Source organism: Nesoenas mayeri, assembly GCF_963082525.1.
Source record: "Nesoenas mayeri genome assembly, chromosome: 5".
NCBI classification, from domain to species: domain Eukaryota; kingdom Metazoa; phylum Chordata; class Aves; order Columbiformes; family Columbidae; genus Nesoenas; species Nesoenas mayeri.
In genome coordinates this window covers 27,092,463-27,111,807 of record NC_137548.1, presented here as the reverse complement: position 1 = coordinate 27,111,807, position 19,345 = coordinate 27,092,463, and the positions used below count along the sequence as shown (strand labels likewise).

Genomic DNA, 19,345 nt, shown 5'->3' with positions numbered 1-19,345 from the left:
AGAAAAAAATTAAAACATATGAAGCATAGGACATATTGGTCTCTTGCAACTTTATATGAGCTAGTTTGCTCAAAATATAATGCTGCTGTATTTACATTCAAAACTAGATGTTCTGTTAAGATAGGTAAATTGTATATTCACATCTGTGAGGCAGAAAGATCCAGAATATCTTAGTCATTTTTTTTTTTCATATCACCTTCCTGAGTGAGAGATCCTCTCACCCATTGCTTTCTTCCATTTCCAGTCTCTCTCCTTCCAGGATCCTAACCTTTTTACACCGGTGCTGTATTAGTTCTCTGTTTCAGTGGCTGTCCATGGTTAAAAAATGTCTAGGTTGGAGACTTGGAGCAACCAGTCTTCTCTTTCTCATGCATTGATAATTGAACAGAAATTTACCAAATATTTTAAAATGTATTCTGAAGAGAATGCTTTTTCTGGAAGAGTTATGAGTAGGTAGCATCTAGTCTGTCATTGGGAAATCAGTGGTACTATTTTTCAGAATGTATCTGAGGAGCTTGGTCCAAGCAGCTTATGTATATGGTCAGGTGATAAACCTCGTTACTGTGCATCCCTGAAAAGGGTTCAATTTGTACAGATGAGTGCTACAAGGCGTGTAAGTATTAACTCAGTCAAAACTTCATAGTAGAATATGCAAATATCATGCCTCACTGGTGATTCAGCCAACCTTTTCATGCTATGCTTATGTGATTTGGCACTTCCAGCATGATACAGCTGATTTCTCAAAAGATTTTGAAAGAGCTGATTTGACAATTGTTAGTCTTATTCACTGAGAAAAGAAAGAGGGAACTGTGTGAGTGCCTTCCTTCACTTTAGCCTGGAACATTTTCTACATTAAAATTAATTGAAGCTGGTGCATTTCTGGGAACACTTGATTTTGATGAGTCACTGTTTTCCAGTTTGCCTTTCAGCAGTACCCAGAACTATGGACAAAGTCACCTTTGCACACTGACTTATTTGAATGAAGCAATATTTGAATAATAAAACCCTGAAGTGAAACAGGAATTTAAATTATCAGAGTGCTTTATTATATAATTACTTCCCAGTTTGAGATTATAAATGTGAAGACATATAATATAAATAATTTCATCCAAGACACTGAAATCTACCAGCTACATTTTTACCATAATATACACCAGCTGGACCCTGGTTAGAGTATTGGGCCATGGTGTTTCACGCTAACCTTCGGTGCTCACTTGAAGTCCGAAGACTGCTGGGGCAAAAGCACTGTGTACAAGAGGCTCAGGTTGTTGCTTGTGGACTACAGGTCCTCACAGTGCAGGGCTGCTGGCTGCTCTGGAGGGACGAAGGTGCACTTCACGCACAGAATATTTACAATAGAGGTGTTGACACTGCTGACAATACTGTATGTATCTCTGAAGGCATCGCCTATAGAGTCTCTTCTCTCCTTTTCCATTTCTGTCAAGCTTGTGCGAAAGTCCTTTGCATCAACTCAATGTATTATAGACATTGACAGTCTGGTCTACATATGAACTTCAAAGTGCATTATGTCTACTAAAGCAGAAAAAGAAGAATGGAACAATTCTTATACCTCTGTGAAGGCATTCCGATTTGTCTGTAAGGTAACCTTTACTACTTCAAAAGGGTTTACCACAACTGCCTCTGTCAATCCAGATCCCAAACCAGCAACGGCAAATGCCTAGGAAAGTTAAAATGAAAGTTAAAAATTACAGAATAAAATTTCCCATACATTTGATTACAAAACTGAATGACACAATGCAAACTGTGAGATTACAGGAATGCAGCCGTATTTTTTTATTAAACAATATTAGCCTTTGATTAGATGCTGACAGTTCATGAGGCAATATGACAATAGCCATAAACCATGTTCCAAAAGATACAAAATAAAATGTCATAGCACTGTCAATGAAGTCTCTTTTCAGCTGGAAGAAAAATCGTAGTATGATTTTTAAAGAAAACATGGAAAAACAATTCCTTCATGTTATCTTTGGGTAGAGTCTGAATAAAAACACAAATATAAACACAGTTATTCAGTACTGGAAATAAATAAAAACTCTATACTGAGCATTAAACATGCAACACTAACATATTAACTTTAAAAAATAAAATAAACTAAGAAATTAAAATATTGTAGCACTTAGGCAAATTGCACAAGTAGAAGGAAACTCCTCCTAAGAAAATATCGATCCTGAAAAGTTTAGGGGAATGAGTGGCACACATGGAAATGTCAGCATCCTCTGCAAGAACGAATTAACTCCATTTACTTAGAAGCTAATGATACATTACAACCATAGAATATGGAGATATTCACTGATTTTCTTTCAATCACAATACCCCCTTTAAAAATAACTTAATTAATTTGTAGCAGAAAAATAACATTTAAATATTTAAGTAAATTGAGAAAACACACAGGGGTCAATTTTTGTGATAATTTTACACATTTATTGCCTCCTTTTAACATCTCCAAACTGTTTAGGGGCTGAAAAGAGTTACAGGACTAAAATACTGAGTAAATATTGAGTACATTTGCTGAAATTCAAGGAAATCAATGGTAAGAAAAAAACAATAGTGAGAAAAATAACTTATTAAATACAGAGGGATTTGAGCAGAGACTCTTGAGAGCACAAAAAAGAGAAGAATTGTAAATTAGGAGAGTAGAGGCAAGCACCAGTCTTACTGCCTTTGGAGAACACTGTGTTACCAACAAATCTACTTTTCCAATATGAGATGGCAACATAACCTATCACTTTCAATACCAACCATGAGACTGAAGTCAGCAGGAAGTTGTTGCTAATGTATGCATTCCTTTTTTAACAATAAATGTTGTCTTGATATGAGGTCTGTTGAGGCACCTAGAAGCATTCTACCAAGTTTAGACCCTCTCAGTCTTCTTTTTCCCTTATTACCATGGCTATCTTAGGGGCAAAAATGCCTCTATGGTAACAGAATTGCACTAAAAATGTCAGAGATGTCTGATAGTTGCTGCATCTGCTCTATGAATCAGAGCAGATTTTCATCAGCTATTGCTTTTTTACAAGTTTCCAGCATATTTTCCTCCAAAAAAAAAGTGATGGTGTACCATGGAACCTTAAACTCTGTTCTTTCCACTCATTAGAGAGCAAATACCAGTTTCTCTATTTATATCTAAGGAAGAAAAGAGCCTGCTGAAAAAAAAAACCAAACAGATAAAATAGGAGATACTGTAAACAACTATGCAGCCAGTGGAATAATTAAAAGGAAGATGAAATTTCCTTTAACCTTGTTAAGATGCTTCCATGACCATTCAGTTGCTGCAATGGAAGGTAAATGGCAGGAGCACTGTTTGAAAGAATCTGAAACAATGATAAAGCAAACTTTTTTTTTTTTTTTTTAATGTCATTTTGGTCCACATGGTGTGGATGGTTATTTGTCCCTACAAGACAAGATTTTATGTATTTCCTTCAGTCATCACAAACTTCCCTCTTGAGAGTCAAAACTATAAAACAAATTCCAAGGAAGCTGACCAAGAAGGTTGTAATACTATTCAGGATTTTACTGTTTGTTATTTAACAAACAAAGAGGGTATATATCCTCTTCTAGATAATTCACATTTTTAGACTTGCTTAATATTTTGATACATTTATAAGAAAAATGCAGGAGCATTTGCAGAGAAAAAAAATGTTTACAAATGTCAAAATAAGTAAACTGGAAGGAAGCAACAGATTAAAGTAGAAATACTGAATAAGAACTTACTGAAAATTTTCAAGAAAGAAACAACTTATTAGTTAAAAATCTTATGATTTTGGGGAAAACTGATCAGCATCTCCCACCGAAGGTATGTGTACCCTTTTCCAAGATTTTTCTGAAAATATTATCATGACCAGTACTGGGAAACATTGATTAATGAAACATTTATAGTGCAACGACAGAGATATCAACTGTGTTCTGCAGTTGTGATTTCATTATTGTGAAAACATATATTCACTATTACTTACATTCTTACACCACAGAAAGCAGTAATTCTTTAAAAAAAAAAATTTATTCCAAACAGTATGATAGCAGGATTAAGCCCTATCTATGAGAATGCAGACAACATATGTAAGCTACAACCCAGCATTAAAACATTTTTTGTGTGTATGTATGTTCTGTATTTTGTTTTTAAAAGTTATGTTCTTGAGACAAAATCCTGAGTCCACTGATGTGTAAGAGAGTTTGACATTGACTTTGAAGGAGGTAGCAGTTTCCTATCAATAGTTTGTTTCTGTTATAAAGTCTTTAGAATAAGACTGAGGTCTATATTTTTGTTATAGTTGCATTGTGCCTTGCAGAATACTACTTTGATACCTAGTCAAGGTATCTAGTCACTATCACATGGATAAATCAAGATCGATAATGTTCAAATTTTTAAAAATTATTTTGCAAGAATAAAGAATGTCAAGCTGTACACAGACCTCCATGGTGACTGTCACTAGCCATGTTAACAAATGTTATGACATTCTAGGGAATTATTTTGAAGACATTTGATATAAAAATGAATGTAACTATAATTTTGATAAACTGTGTTCTCATTGTTTTCAAGGGACAAGTTTGTTCTGAAAAACTGTTGGCTGAACTGACCGCTTTTATTCTGGGCTCCTTCTATGGGAGGAAAAGTATGGTACTGTTCAGTATACACATATTAAATCAGAACACAAAGTTTTCTTTCCATACATACCAGTCCTGGTGGTAATGATGCATATCCTAGTAGCTTCTTGTATTGTTCAAAGGTGAAAAACTGTAAATAAAAGTTAGACTGAAATTGCATTGAAAAAAAAAGAGTTACTTATGCAAATGAGAAAAACCAAACTACAGTGGAGCTTCACTACCTCGTATCCTGGGTAACTGTGCATAGTTCTGCAAAATAAACATAAAACACTTCTGTTTCACACTCTCTGTAGCAGTGTTAGATGTGCAATAGTAGACAATTAGGCTTCAGAACTGATTTTATTGCTGTATCACACATAATAGCCGTGCAAATGCAATTAATGTTTTACCTAGGAGTTCACTTACAAAACACAGTTAATGTTTTTAATTTATAAATTTTTCTCTAGCAACTAATTTGCATATACTGGTGTAAATGCAGCAGCAGATACTATTATAACTCCCAAGAAATCACCTTCACCTCTTTAATATAATACACTGCAATCACTTTCACATTTCTCAAATATTAGTTTACTTTGCATCAGAGAGATGTAGTTGCAGATTTTGAAGTTGGAAACTTTGTAGATTTTTATAATTGCTTCCTGTCAACAGACACATTTATTTTACTTTTTACTTTTTACTTTTTACTTTTTACAAATGAATCTTCCACCCAATTGTCTGCTTTCAGCCAGAGGTGCTCAGAAGGTCTGAGCATCCATGATTCCTTAGAGGAAGAGTTTTGAAAGCTGTACGCTTGTATTTGAACTGCAAGAAAGAAATGAGAAGCCCACTTTCACCTGCATCAACATGGAAAAAGGCAACCATCTGTAAATGGCTCACTTTGCACCCAAACACTTCTTGCCACCCAAATCCATTAATTTTCAGAGTGCTTTTTGTGAAATCTTCTAAAAAGCGAAGTGGAATAAATTAACAGCTTTGTTCTTCCAAGAGCAGTGTTGAGAATAAGCCTGACCACACTGAAGTCAGTAAGAAGCTGTCCATTGAAGTACACAGACCGACTTTCACCACCTATTTCCTTGTCTCTGAACACAGAGGCTAAGATGCATCAGTCCATGTATACTCTAAAGAAAGGGTATTTGTGACATTTTACAAATTCTTGAAATTGAAAAAAAAATGAAAAAAATTGAAAAAATTGAAATGAATCACACAATCCTGGCCACACATCTGTGTTTAACAAAGATGAACTCAGACAACAGGATATTAGAAAGAGGGTTAACAGGACCATAAGGAGAACCTAAAGTTGGTTTTTTTTTTTTTTAAGAATGAAGACTGAAGGAGAATAAACACTTGCCTTGCTTAGTCTAGGAAAAGAAATGGTGCAAGAGTGTGAAAAACAAAGAATGGAAAGATACGTAACATAAAGTCACTGGCATAAAAGTAAAAACTACTCGTAAATAGAATGTGGCTTGAAATCTGATGAAGCTTTCTCACAATCAGAGGTGTGGGTTCCTGAAACAGTCTTCCAATAAGAATAATGGGGAAAAATCTTAATTACTTGTAAGGGAGATTTTGCTATGTTTATGAAGGAGATTACAGAACAGCAGGGGTCTAGACTTGCTGACTTGAGAGATCCTTTCTAGTCCAGTGTTTCCACGTACAGAAAATTTCCTCAAAACCCATGTTGTTTCAAATTCTTATTCTGTAAATATGTTGATGAAGCCACTGAATAAGCACTTCAGGTTGATGCCACATAAGATAATTCTGAGGGCAGTGAAAACCATCTTCTAGAATGAAGAACAAGATAGCAGAAAATTTTGCAGGTTATAAAGACTAGATATCTGAATTCCAGGCAAAATCAAAGATATTGGAGGTGTTGTTTCATGCAATTTTTACTCATGGTAAGGTAAGGCACAAGGTCTGTAACTACAGCTCACTATTTGTAAGTCTTGCAATCTGTCCAAGAAGTATTCACGACTTTGTGTGTAAAAGAAAAGTGGCTTTTAGAGGGCATGTTCAGTATTATGGGACCTAACAAAAAAATTTTGTCACAGCTTCACCAAGACTGCATCAGTGCAGGACACCTACCAGAACAAGAGCTCTCACATCTCTGTGTAGTAAAGGTATATAACTAGAACTTCCGACTTTCCTGGCTACTTTCCAAAGTTGACCTGTAACAGTTGATTAGTTTAGAGGAAGCTGATTCAAATGAAGGTGGGGTCCTCTGAAAGTCTGTGCATTTTGCTCCCACACACGACGCCATGATTATGCCTATGCACGTAACAAGCAAAATGCTTCACCACAAGGGGAAGACAATGGAAAATGAGGTCAATGGACATGTGGGAATCGTAAGAAACATAAGGGAATAGAGTTTTTCAGACAAAACAGAAAGACTGGGTAAACTGTGCTGGGCCTCAGGCAAGGAAGACAGGCTCAGCCCCTCAGGGTTCAGTTACCCCAGACCTATCAGAACAAACCAGCTTTTCCATAAACCACTTGTACAGGAACTCAACTAATAAGCATCGCATTGTCTTTTTAACTTGTTTAGAACCCTGTCCTATGGCAAAATCAACAACATTTTTCAATCACGACCTGCTTCAAATGAAAAAGTGACTAGAATCACACTGAAATTATCAGAGAACTGGGTGTTAATGCATCAATAATGCCACCACAATTAAAAAGCAAGAGGAAATATGTATACGTAATACAAAATTAGAATATTAAATTCCGAAAACTGAAGGACTGATGCTCTGGCCAGTGAATAGATACTATCTTTTTTTTTTTTATCCTCAGCAAGGATTATTATCTCATTTTGCAGAAGAGGTCCCAGAACTGGGGCCCAGATTTTAACTGCCCTCTGAATAGTAGTATAGATTGAACACTAATGTTGCAAACATCCTGCAAATATGTTTAAAATTGTTGTACTGGTGTTGCCAATAATCAGAAAAGACAGAAGTGTTACTTAGACTGTAGGTCTACCTTTTTAGATAACTGAAGATATTTTAAAGGTAAAAGGAAGTCTCTGAGAAAGTGTCAGTTGTAGGTGGGTGAGTTACTTCCCTGAACTAAATTAATTTCTTATTGTGTTAAAGCTTGCTTTATTCCCTCTCTAGCATTTTTCTACTCATTGTTACCCTTCTAACCTTTAATGGAATTTCTGGTATTCCTTAATGTTTTCCATGGTGTTACAGATCTGTAAAATGGTTGGAATAAAGGCAGAAATCCACTACCTAGCAATTTTTTGATCTTAAAAATGTTACCTTAAAATCAATAACTTCCTAGAGTCATAAATAAACTAAATACTTAATAGTAACTATACTTTACATAATTTTTTACAGAAAACAAAACAACAGCAATAAAACTCAGTATAAATGTTGCTGGGTGTACTAGAGTGGCTAGTATGCATACAATTTTGCAAAAAAGTACCTTGCTATGTCATATGAATATGTCCATATGCTATGTCATATGGACGCCCACCCAAAATGTTTTTAAAAACACACTACAATTTGTCTTTTTCTCTACAGTTCTGTTAAGTTAATAGCTTTGCGCAAAATAGAACTCAGAATAAATGTATTTAAAACATGCTGTTGTGTACAATATTGTCCATCTGGCAAAGATACACTTTAATTCAAGTTACACAGAAAATAGCCAAAGTACTTACCAGATGTCTCAATAACTCTAAGGTAAAAATATATGCTTGAAACAAGATATCTGGGAACACATGAACAATATAAATTTGCCCCAAAAGTTCATCTGTTAACCATTGTATTGGCATCATCACTTCTTTCCTCCAAGTTCAATCTAACATAAAGTTATAAACTTTGACTCTTCGTTTTCCAGAAATACCAGCTTTCTTTTTAGAAGGGAAATAAAGAGAGAGAAAAAAAGAAAGAGCAAGATAGGTATGAGAACATAGTTGACTAAAAGTTAAGCTGTATCTTCAACACTTGTCTGAATAGCCAGGGCCAAATAACTTTATTTTAGTAGATTTATTTTTGTCTGCAAATATCCACATCAGATAAATACAATATTCCAGTAGCACAAGTACATGTCTTCTTAGTACAGAATCTCCCTTGTCCCTTCTCTATTCACTTTTATGAGATGTAAAAGACACTATAACTAGAAGTTTTCAAAATAAGTTAATTACAAACACAAACTAAGGCTGCTGGAACCTAGAAGCTGCCTCTCTAACTTTTGTGCTTTCACAAGTCTCAAAACCATAGGCATGGACATAGTCTTCCTCTAAATCTCACTAGTCAGTTTGTCAGTGGACAAGGGATATCTGAGGGCCTATTAAAATGAGGAAAAGTATTAGAAGAATAACAGGTGGAGAGTGAGCCAAAAGAAGCAGTGAATTTTCTGTTTGGATCATATCCAAATAAGGTTAGTGGAAATATGAGCCAAGCTATATTCTCTTCACATCAAAGCAAGATACAAACTCCACTTTGGATGTTAGAAATTAGAATCATAGAATAATAGAATAATTTAAGTTCAAAAGATCACCAAGTCCAACAGTTAACCCAGTACTGCCAAGCTCACTACTAAACCATGTCCCTAAGTGCCACATCTACACATCTTTTAAACATCTCCATGGATAGTGACTGAGCCGCTTCTCTGGGCAACCTGTTCCAATGCCTGACAACCCTTTCCATGAAGAAATTTTTACTAATATCCAATCCAAACCTCCCCTGGAGCAACTTGAGGTCATTTCTTCTCATCCTATTACTTGAGAGAAGAGACCAACACCGACCGTGCTCCAACCTCCTTTCGAATAGTTGTAGAGTGTGATAAAGTCTCCCCTCAGCCTCCTTTTCTCCAGGCTAAAAAAACCCCAGTTCCCTCAGCTGCTCCTCATAAAACTTGTGTTCCAGACTGCTTACCAGCTTTGTTGCCCTTCTCTGAACTCTCTCCAGCACCTCAGTGTCTTTCCTGTAGTGAATGGCCCAAAACTGACCACAGTAGTCCATTGGTGCTGGCCACACTATTTCTGACACAAGACAGGAATCTGTTTGCCTTCTTGGCCACCTGGGCACACTGCTGGCTCATGTTCAGCCAGCTGTCACACCCCCAGGTCCTTTTTGCCTCAGACAGCTTTCCAGCCACTCTTCCCCAAATCTGTACATTGCATGGAGTTGTGACCCAAGTACAGGACCTGGCACTTGGCCTTGTTGAACCTTACATAACTGGCCTCCGTCCATTGATCCAGCAAGTCCAGATCCGTCTGTAGAGCCTTCCTACCTTCCAGCAGATCAAAACTCCTACCCAACTTGGTGTGATCTGCAAGCTTACTGAGGGTGCACTTGATCCCCTCATCCAGATCATTTATAAAGATATTAAACAGAACTGGCCCCAATACTGAGCTCTGGGGAGCACCACTCATGACTGGCTTCTAACTGCAGAGAGGCTGCAATCTTCCTCCTTGAAGATTTTTGGAACTCGACAAGAAAAAGTATCCAAGCAACCTGACCTAGCCATGAAATCAGCCCTGCTTTGAGCAGAAGTGTCACCAGATGACCTCTAGAGATCCCTCTCTGCTTAAATCTTTCTATTATTCTGTAATTATTTTGAATATTGTGGAGTTTAAACCAATTTTGTCAATTTGAGTAAGAAAAAGTGACTCAAGATTTTTAAATTACTCAGGTTGGTAGGAGAGAAATCAAACCTGGGTTTGTATTTTAACTAAATATATGCTGGAATCCAGAAAGCATGATCAGATTGACTTCAACCTGTTTCAAACGAAATGAAATGGAAAGACAGAGAAAACATCACAATCCAAAGAAAATGAGTTATTAGGAATCTTCTAAATATCATCCATATATTCTTTACTTCCGCTTTGCTACTAAATAGACCTTCCATTTTCTTAGTTGTATTAAATAATTTTGAGATAGGTGACAAATGTCATTTGTTTTTAAAATGCCAATATAAACAAGAAGATGACATTACCAGAACTCTTTCAGGATTCTGTTACAAGGTCACATCCTGTCACTTTATACAAATATTATTCCTCTGTAAAGGAATTGGAATGTGAATGATTAATTGCAGACTAAGGACCAGAATCATATGCAGCCCTTTTAGAAAGAAACAAAAAAAGAAAGGAAAATCAAGACTTTCTGTATAATAACTGCTTTTAGACACATTTGGTGCAACTACATGAAACTTCAAAGTTCTGAAGTAAAAGACAAAGAAACATTTGCTTGAAACACAATGGATGCTTTGATAGTTTTAGAACTTTAAGAGGAGATGCTTAATTATGAGGTTTTAATTACAAAGGTTACATGACTTAACTAAAAAAAAATTGATGTATTGATGTATTTTGCTTAGGAATGTTACTAAAATAATGCTCTAAAAATTAACATAAAGGATAATGAAAGAAAGTCACATCAACATTTGACAGCAAATACACTTTGGCAGGCTAGTATCTATTTCAACTGTAAGAGAGCTGGAGTGAAATGTTCTTTGCATGATGAATAGTTGTACCCATTACTATGTTCAGTCTGTAAAAAAGTAAGAGTATGGAGTAGTGTGCTCTTTGGAGTACAAGACAACTCTGGGCAGCACTTCAAATCTACAGATATGCTACTTCAAATTACTGAGTATTTATTAGGAGTGGCTTCTTTATTGGCTTCTTGTGTTAATTTATTAAGCTATTAGTTGTTTTGCAGTTGCTAAGCATTTTCAGTAAAACAAAATTACTAAACTAGAGGTAATTATGAGGCTAAAGTATCACTTAGAGTATTTTATTAATTTTGATTGTATAAAATAATTGTGATTTTTTTTTTTTCAGTAACATTTTCTATACAGGTCAAAAGTAGCCCTGTATTTAAGAGCCTTATCCTACACTTTTAATTGAGCAGTTTTTATTGTGCTATCAACAGGAAAGTTTCCTCCTAATAAAAATCAGAGGATTAATGTGCCAAAGAAGTTTAAGATTCTAATGTCAATCAGTGGGGGAGAAATAAATATTTTACAGCTGCCACTGTCCCTACTCATATTTTTAAAGGAGGAAGTATAGGGTTTTTACCTTCACCGCCCTTTTGGGTGTTTCAGCCAAGATGGGAGGAAATATTCCTTTGTAGAAGCCAAGCAATCTGTTGAAGAAAAAAAAGAAAATATTTTTGTATGGATAAACAACATATCATTGCCATACTGCCAATTCTGTTTTCACTTTGGAGTAAAGCTACTAACATTTCAGCATTTTCAAGCATACAGACAAATAACGACACTCTTTGCTTACTTGCTAAGTAACTAATGTGCTACCAATTCTATCATGTGCTGGTGAGATGATATAAAAAAGTCAGCAATGAATAAGCAAAAATTCAATTTATTTTCTGAATAGACAAGAAACTGTATTTAAAGGAAGAGGATGAGTTTTGACAATGAAGGTGAAGTATTATTTAATTGCTTTAATTTTCTTGACATAGAAATGATAATATTAAAAACTGGAGTCATGAAACACAGATTTGGAAAAAAAACATGACTTCTGCAAGTTGCATAAAAACCCCTGCATGCTGATCTTCAGACACTAGGTTAAGAAATCTTTTAAAGTTTAGTTTTAAATATGCCTCAGATTATTTTTTTGGCAACTCAGTTTTAGCACAAGTTAGCTATTCACAGAGCCATAACAGCATGTATGTATTTCATCTTGGAAAAAACATTTGGGTAATATCTTGCTACCATGCTCATTCAGGTCTTTGCCCTTCTCTTGTCTGGCTTCATAAACACTGAAAGAGTTTATGATAGTTGCTGACTTTTGGAGCTGGCCCTAAGCCAAAGATCTACTTGTTGCAATGCTTCACTTTGAAACAACTAAATTATACTTATATACATACATAGCCTGCTACAAGCACACATGGCATTTGCAATCAGCCTAAGCTCTGCTTACAAGGCCAATGTAGATGCATAATGCTGGGTCTTGGGAATGCTTTAAAGGACAAGTAGTTCTCAAAATCCCCAGGTGAGGTAAAAGGAGACATTGTTCTTGTCTGCTAGGTCTCCACATAGTTAGTGCACATGGAGAGTTCAGAGAGACATCTAACGCAATTATCAAAAAGCTATCTTGCCAGCCAACAAGAGTATGTCTTACAGCTTATTTATCTTGAGTTTATATACCTCTTTCAGGATTATAAGAGGATTCTGTCTACAGAGGAAATTACATCTTAAAGCAAAGCATTTGTGTCTTTTTAAGATGTTGAAAAGTGGTGATGTTAAAAGGTGGTGCTTCACCTTTCCAAAACAGCCTATTGGAATATTCTCTCAGGGTGTGGAAGAGTCATCACACCAACAGATTCTCCTACAGTTAATCTGTGCATGTTAAAGGAAAACAATATTCTCCATGTGAAAGTAAAATACCACAAATGCTATACCATTTGTTTAATCCTTCTTCTAATGCTTCTCTGGAGTTCTCTTAACCTGCTCCAATATAAATAAAACAATGTAGGCTTTGTAAGATTCCCCAGGCTCGGAATACCACTCATCTGCCCTCTGAAGTAAGCAAGTTATGAGTTCCAGTCCATGATAAAAGGAAAATTTGAACATTTTAGGCAATGATGATTTCATGACAAAACACTGAAAGTCTTTGTGTAGGAGACTTCAGGAATTCAGCTGAGTCATCAGATGTTTGAATTTCCCCAAAGTCTCACTTTCCAAACACAGATATGTATGCATACACACATATATCTATTTCTATCCACATAGATATGGATATAACTATAGATTTCTATAGATATAAAATACAGATACACTAGATCCAGTCTTAGTCTCTAATAGTTCATACATATATATACATATTTATATACATACCTACATATATACACACAAGAATATTCTTGCTGATTCAGCAAGCTATTGCAACGTTGAATAACTTTAAGCATGTGATTCATACAGTTTAATGTGAGTTCAAACTGAAACTGAGATCCAAGTAGGATCAGCTGCAAGAACACAGAACCCTATAAACACTTTCTTCCTTTCAGCTCAATCTAAAATGCTGTAAGCATATCTACAATAGGCATCTTATTTGGAATTTCTAGTACTCCAGCATGATGGGAATTGGAAAATGAAAAGTGCTCAACTGCTCTACTCACAGGTGTAGCTCTGACTGCAAAAAACGTGAGACCCAAACTCAGTCCAGATTTTCTCATTAGAAGGAAATGCATAAGCAGAGAAATGTGCAGTGTAAAGTAACAATTCAGTTCTAAAAATGTACAGTAGCATTACCTAGCTTAACACAGCAGTAGGTTGCTTCTTACATACTCAAATGTATGCAGCCATTGAATATATCAGCCTTGTAACACTCCCATGGTCTCTGAGGATCCCACTGAAAACTTTTCAGAGAGAATGTGGAAGGCTATACCAGGAATTTGAGCAACAGATCTGCAATCTCAGCAATCTTGTGAGGCAGTTCACAGAATTACAGAAACGTTTCAGTTGGAAGGCACCTCTGGAGATCATCTAGTCCAACCCACTTGCTAAAGCAGGTTCACCTAGAGCAAATCACACAGGATTGTGTCCAGGCATGTTTTGAATGGCTCCAGAGAAAGAGACTCCACAACCTCTTTGGGCAGCCTATTCCAATGCTCAGCCTCAAAGTAAAGAAGTTTCTCCTCATATTTAGATGGAACCTCTTATGCTTTAGTCGGTGTCCATTGCTCCTCATCCTGTCATTGGGCACCACTGAAAAGAGCCTAGTTCCATTCTCTTGACATCTATCCTTGAGATATTTATAAACATTGATAGGATCCCCTCTCAGCCTTCTCTTCTTCAGGCTGCACTGACCCAGCTCTCTCAGTCTCTCATAAGAAAGATGGTCCAGACCCCTAGTCATTTTTGTTAATTATTTCTAACGAGTAATTCACCATTCTATCACAGCTTGGTGTTGAAATACCAGCGATTCAGATCATTAGCAGACTAGGCAGCAGAGTGTTTGAAAATTCTAGAGAAATGGGAACTGAAAATATGAAAAGCAAGTATACGTTGTTCCTGAATCACAGAAGGGTTGGGGATGGAAGGGACCTCTAGAGATCACCTGGTCCAAACCCATGCTCAAGCAGGACAACCTAGTGTTGGTTGCCCAGGGCCATGTCCAGACAGCTTTTCAATATCTTCAGGGAGAGAGACCCCACAACCTCTCTGGGAAACCTGTGCCAGTGTTTGGTCACAGTGAAAAAATGTTTCCTGCTGTTCAGATGAGCTTCCTTGTGTTTCAGCTTGTGTCCATTGCTTCTGGTCCCATCACAGAGAACCACTGAAAAGAGCCTGGCTGCATCCTTTTTGAGCTCTTTCTTTATGTATTCGTGCACACTGATGAGATGCCCCCTGAGCCTTTTCTCCACCAGACATAACAGTCCCAGCTCTTTCAGCCTTTTCTCAAATGAAAGATGCTACAGTTCCTTAATCATCTTAGTGGCTCTTTCCTGAGCTCTTGGCAGTGTGTCCATGTCTTTCTTGTAGCAGAGAGCCCAGAACTGGGCCCAGCCCTCCAGATGTGGCCTTGCCAGTGCTGAGTAGAGGGGAAGAATCCCTCTCCTCAACCTGCTGGCAACACTGGTCTTAACATGGCCCAGGATATGAGTAGCCCTTTTGGTTGCAGGGCACATTGCTGGCTCATGTTCAACTTGGTGTCCACAAAGACCCCCAGGTCCTTTTCTGCAAATCTACTCCCCAGCTGGTTGGCCTCCAGTATAATACTGATGCATGGGATTGTTTCTCCCAGGTGTAAAACTTCACACTTCCCCTTGTTGAACTTCATGAGGATTCCATTGGATCATTTCTCCATTGTGTTGAAGTCCATCTGAATGGCAGTACAACCCTCTGGTATATCAGCTACTTCTCACAGCTTTGTATCATCAGCAAACTTGCTGAGGGTACATTCTGTCCCATTCAGATCATTAATGAAGATGTTGAACAGAGCTGAATCCAGTCTTGAATGCTGCAGTGCACTGCTAGTTATTGGCCTCCAGCTACACTTCATACCACTGATCACCACCCTCTTGGCTTGGCCATTCATCCAGTTTTCAGTTCATGTCACTGCCTACTCATATCTATGGGGATCTTATGGCAGACAGTGTTGAAGAGCCTGCTGAAGTCTAGGTAGGAAACGTCCACTGCTCTCTCCTCATATACCAGGCCAGCCATTTCATCATAGAAGGCTGGTCAAGCATGACTTACCCTTTGTGAATCCATGCTGACTACTCCCAGTTGTTGCCTTGTCCTTCATGTGCCTGGAAATGATTTCCAGGTTTAGTCGCTTCATCACCTTCCCATGGATCAATGTGAGACTGACCCACCTGTAGTTCTCTGGATCCTCCTCCTTGCCCTTTCTGAAGATAGGAGTGATATTTGCTTTCCTCCAGTCCCCAGGTACCTCTCCCACATGCCATGATCATTTAAAGATAATTGAGAGTGACCTTGCAATGACACCAGCTAACTCTTTCAGCACTTGTGGGTGCATCCCATTGGGGCTCGTGGACTTGTGTATGTCAAGTTTGCTTAAGTATTCTCTAACCATATCCACTTCCACCAGGGGTAAGTCTTCCTTATACCAGACCTTGCACCTCTCTGCAGAGCTTTGCATCTCTCAAGCCTGGCCTCACCACTAAAAACTGAGATGAATAAGGCATTCAGTATTTCAGCCTTTTCCATGTACTCTGTCACCAGAGCCTTTGCCCCATTCAGCAGCAGTTCCACATTTTTCCTAGTCTTGCTTTCACCACTTAGATATTAAAGAAACTCTTCTTGTTGCCCTTGACATCTCTCACCAAATTCAGCTCCAGGTGGGCTTTGACTTTCTTAACTATGCTTCTGCATGCTTAGACTGTCACTATGCTCTTCCCACGTTACCTGTCCCTGCTTCCACCTTCTCTATACTTCCTTTTTATGTTGGAGTTTTGTCAGGAGCTCCTTGCTCAAGCACACAGGTGTCTTGGCATTTTTGGCTGACTTCCTGCATGTTGGGATGGACTTCTCATGAGTGAAGGAGACTCTTGAATACTATCCAGCTTTCCTAGACCCCTCTTCCCTCCAGAGCCTTATACCATGGGACTCTTCTAAGCAGATTCCTGAAGAGATCACAATCTGTTCTCCTGAAGTCCAGGGCTGTGATCTTGCTTTTTGCCTGGCTTCCTCCTCTCAGGATCATGCACTCCACCATGTCATAGTCACAACAACCAAGACTCCCTTTGACCTTCACATCCTCAATGAGACCTTCCTCATTTGTGAGTATGAAGTCCAGCAGAGCACCTCTCCTCACTGATTCCTCTTTCGCTTGTGTCAATAAGTTATCATTAATGCTTTCAGTATCTCCTGGGTTGCTTATGGCCTGCTATGTTGTCCATCCAGGATGTAAGGAGGTAGTTGAAGTCCCCATGAAGAATCAGAGTCTGCAAACACGAAGCTGCTTCTAGCTATCTGCAGAGGGCCTCTTGTTCCTTCTGGTCAGGCAAGCCATAGTAGACATCCACTACAAAGTGATCAGTATTGGTCTGCTCTTTAATCCTTATCTGTAACTCATAATTCACCCTCAGGCAGAGCTCTGTGCACTTCAGCTGCTCTCTCCTTGTCTTCCTGCTCTGTCCTTCCTGAAGGGTCTGTATCCCTCCATTGCAGCATTCTAGTCATGCGAGCCATCCACCACATCTCTGGGAACCCAACAAGATCCTACCCCTGCAGCTGCACACAGCTGTGTGTTTACATCCCACACTGCATGTCTTAATGTGAAGGCACTTCAGAGAGGCTTCCTTGCTTACATGCGAATGCTTGAGGTGAAGCCGCTAAAGCCCTGTTTTGTTCATTTTGTGTTCCTCGTTGTTCACATCATCCCAGGTGCCTTGCTTGTCAGCCCTATCCATCACTCCCTCAGAGCTGTGGTAACTCTCCCTCCCTTGTGGTTCCTGGTTTAAAGTCCTTTTTACCAGGTCAGCAACCCTGTGGCAAAGATACTTATGCAAAGATATCAATGTACATGACACATCAAGCTGATCTGCTTATCGCAGCTGTAAGGTGCAGCTTTTGAAGCTTTTCTGCTGGGGCAATCTCTACTGTGAATCAGGAGAATCTGCGGAGCTCAGCAACTATATTCATGGCTCCACAAATCCCTAAAATTTTAAGGGACCTGTAACTGGGTTTCACTGCTTTACTCCTAATTTTCTCTGTGGAGGCAAACCTCATCAGGAAAGACTGACAGGAAGGAGTTAAGGTCTATTCCTATGGAACAAATTAAGTTTAGAGATTTAAAAACACATGAAAACTTTGAGGATATGTATCTATATATGCAATATGAAATTCAGTAAACATGGTAAGAACTAGCTCAGTATTTAATTAAGAACTGTGGTTTAGGTTTTTTTTCTTCCTCATTTGAAATAGAAACAGAAAAAAGGTTAGTAAGCACAGCCAGGGAGATGAAAAGACTAAAGGAAAGGAGGAAGCAGAAGACAATCCCATTTCACCACTGCCTATTGTCAACTGACTAATCTTTTGCATAAAACATAGTCTCTTTTAGAACCTTCTGTGCCTGAGGTAGAGGACAAGCAGCTGCTCCCAAATTTTCCAAATAATGCTCTACAAATCATGCCCAATGAAGATACAACAATTATTTGAAATCTTTGCAGAATGAGCTATTTACTTAATTAAGTGGTGGTAACAAAAGCTTGAATGGCTTTGTCAGTCAGAAAGTACATACACAGTGATCTTGTACTTCTCTTTTCCTTGGTCAATAACACTGTGTTAGCCTACTTGCACACATAGAGTATATTTTTTCATATCAACTAATGAATGGTGATGACATTTCACATTTGAAAGATATTATCACCTGGATATAGGCCTTCCTTCAGAAAACTCACATTCAGAAGAATTATGGAACAGCAGCAGCAATCACTGCAGCATGTGATAGAAGACAGAGGATGTGACATCATATCCCCAGCTAGAGACACTGGAAAGAATAAGTAAATCTCTAACAGAAACACAGCTACATCTCATTTGGTTTCAGCATTAAGGGTCTAAATGAACACCACCATTCAATTGTATTCTGGGCAACAGCCCAAACTCATCTTTGCAGCAGTCGATTTTGAAACATTACAGTCAATCATATCTTCTCAATTTGTTCTCCCAGTCTTTATCCTTCTGGTTTCCATTTCTTGTTTGGAAGTCTTGAGTCATTCACCCTGGCAAGATGACCAACCTAAATCAGTTATTTTCTCCAAATTATTCTGAAATTGGGATCTTGCTTAGTTTGTTGTTTTCTTCCTCTGTCTTTCACATAATTTTCCCTTTAAGCATCTAATAAAACTGACTGAAGGCATGAACACAATATTCTCTTTCTTCTATTGCTGTCAAATCCAAGTCTCTTACCCACATTGTTTTATAACCGAAACAAAAACTTTCATGCTTTCATTACCTCTGCATTATCTCAAGTATAAATAAAAGACCTGAGTTTCATGACCATGTTGGTTACATTAAATGAATGTGCAACTTTCTGATTTGACAAATTTTTTTATTTCAACAAAAGGAAGGAATTTTGAAGGCATGCTTGGTAGTAGAGTGGGTGTTCATAAAGAGGAACAAAGTATATCTAAATGTAATAAAATTTGCTTAGAGTTTCACTTATACCAGGAAAAAGGTATCTTTATTTCATGATATGTAGCATGTTGTGAATTTATTACTAACAGGGAGTAAAACAATTGAAAACAGGGCAATATTACTTGATTATAGCTATTAGTGTGAAGTAATCTTTATGTTG

At 37.7% G+C, this 19,345-nt stretch overlaps 1 protein-coding gene across 1 annotated transcript in view; it reads right to left on the bottom strand.

Moving 5' to 3' along the window:
* Nucleotides 1-19,345, bottom strand: part of SLC25A21 (solute carrier family 25 member 21) — a 254,406-nt gene that overhangs the window by 15,624 nt on the left and 219,437 nt on the right. The window contains exons 4-6 of the mRNA XM_080345143.1: nt 11,639-11,705; nt 4,694-4,753; nt 1,571-1,678 (exon numbers count right to left, since the gene is read on the bottom strand). Coding sequence (XP_080201269.1) covers nt 1,571-1,678; nt 4,694-4,753; nt 11,639-11,705 — 235 coding nt within the window. The remainder of the gene's footprint in view (nt 1-1,570; nt 1,679-4,693; nt 4,754-11,638; nt 11,706-19,345) is intronic.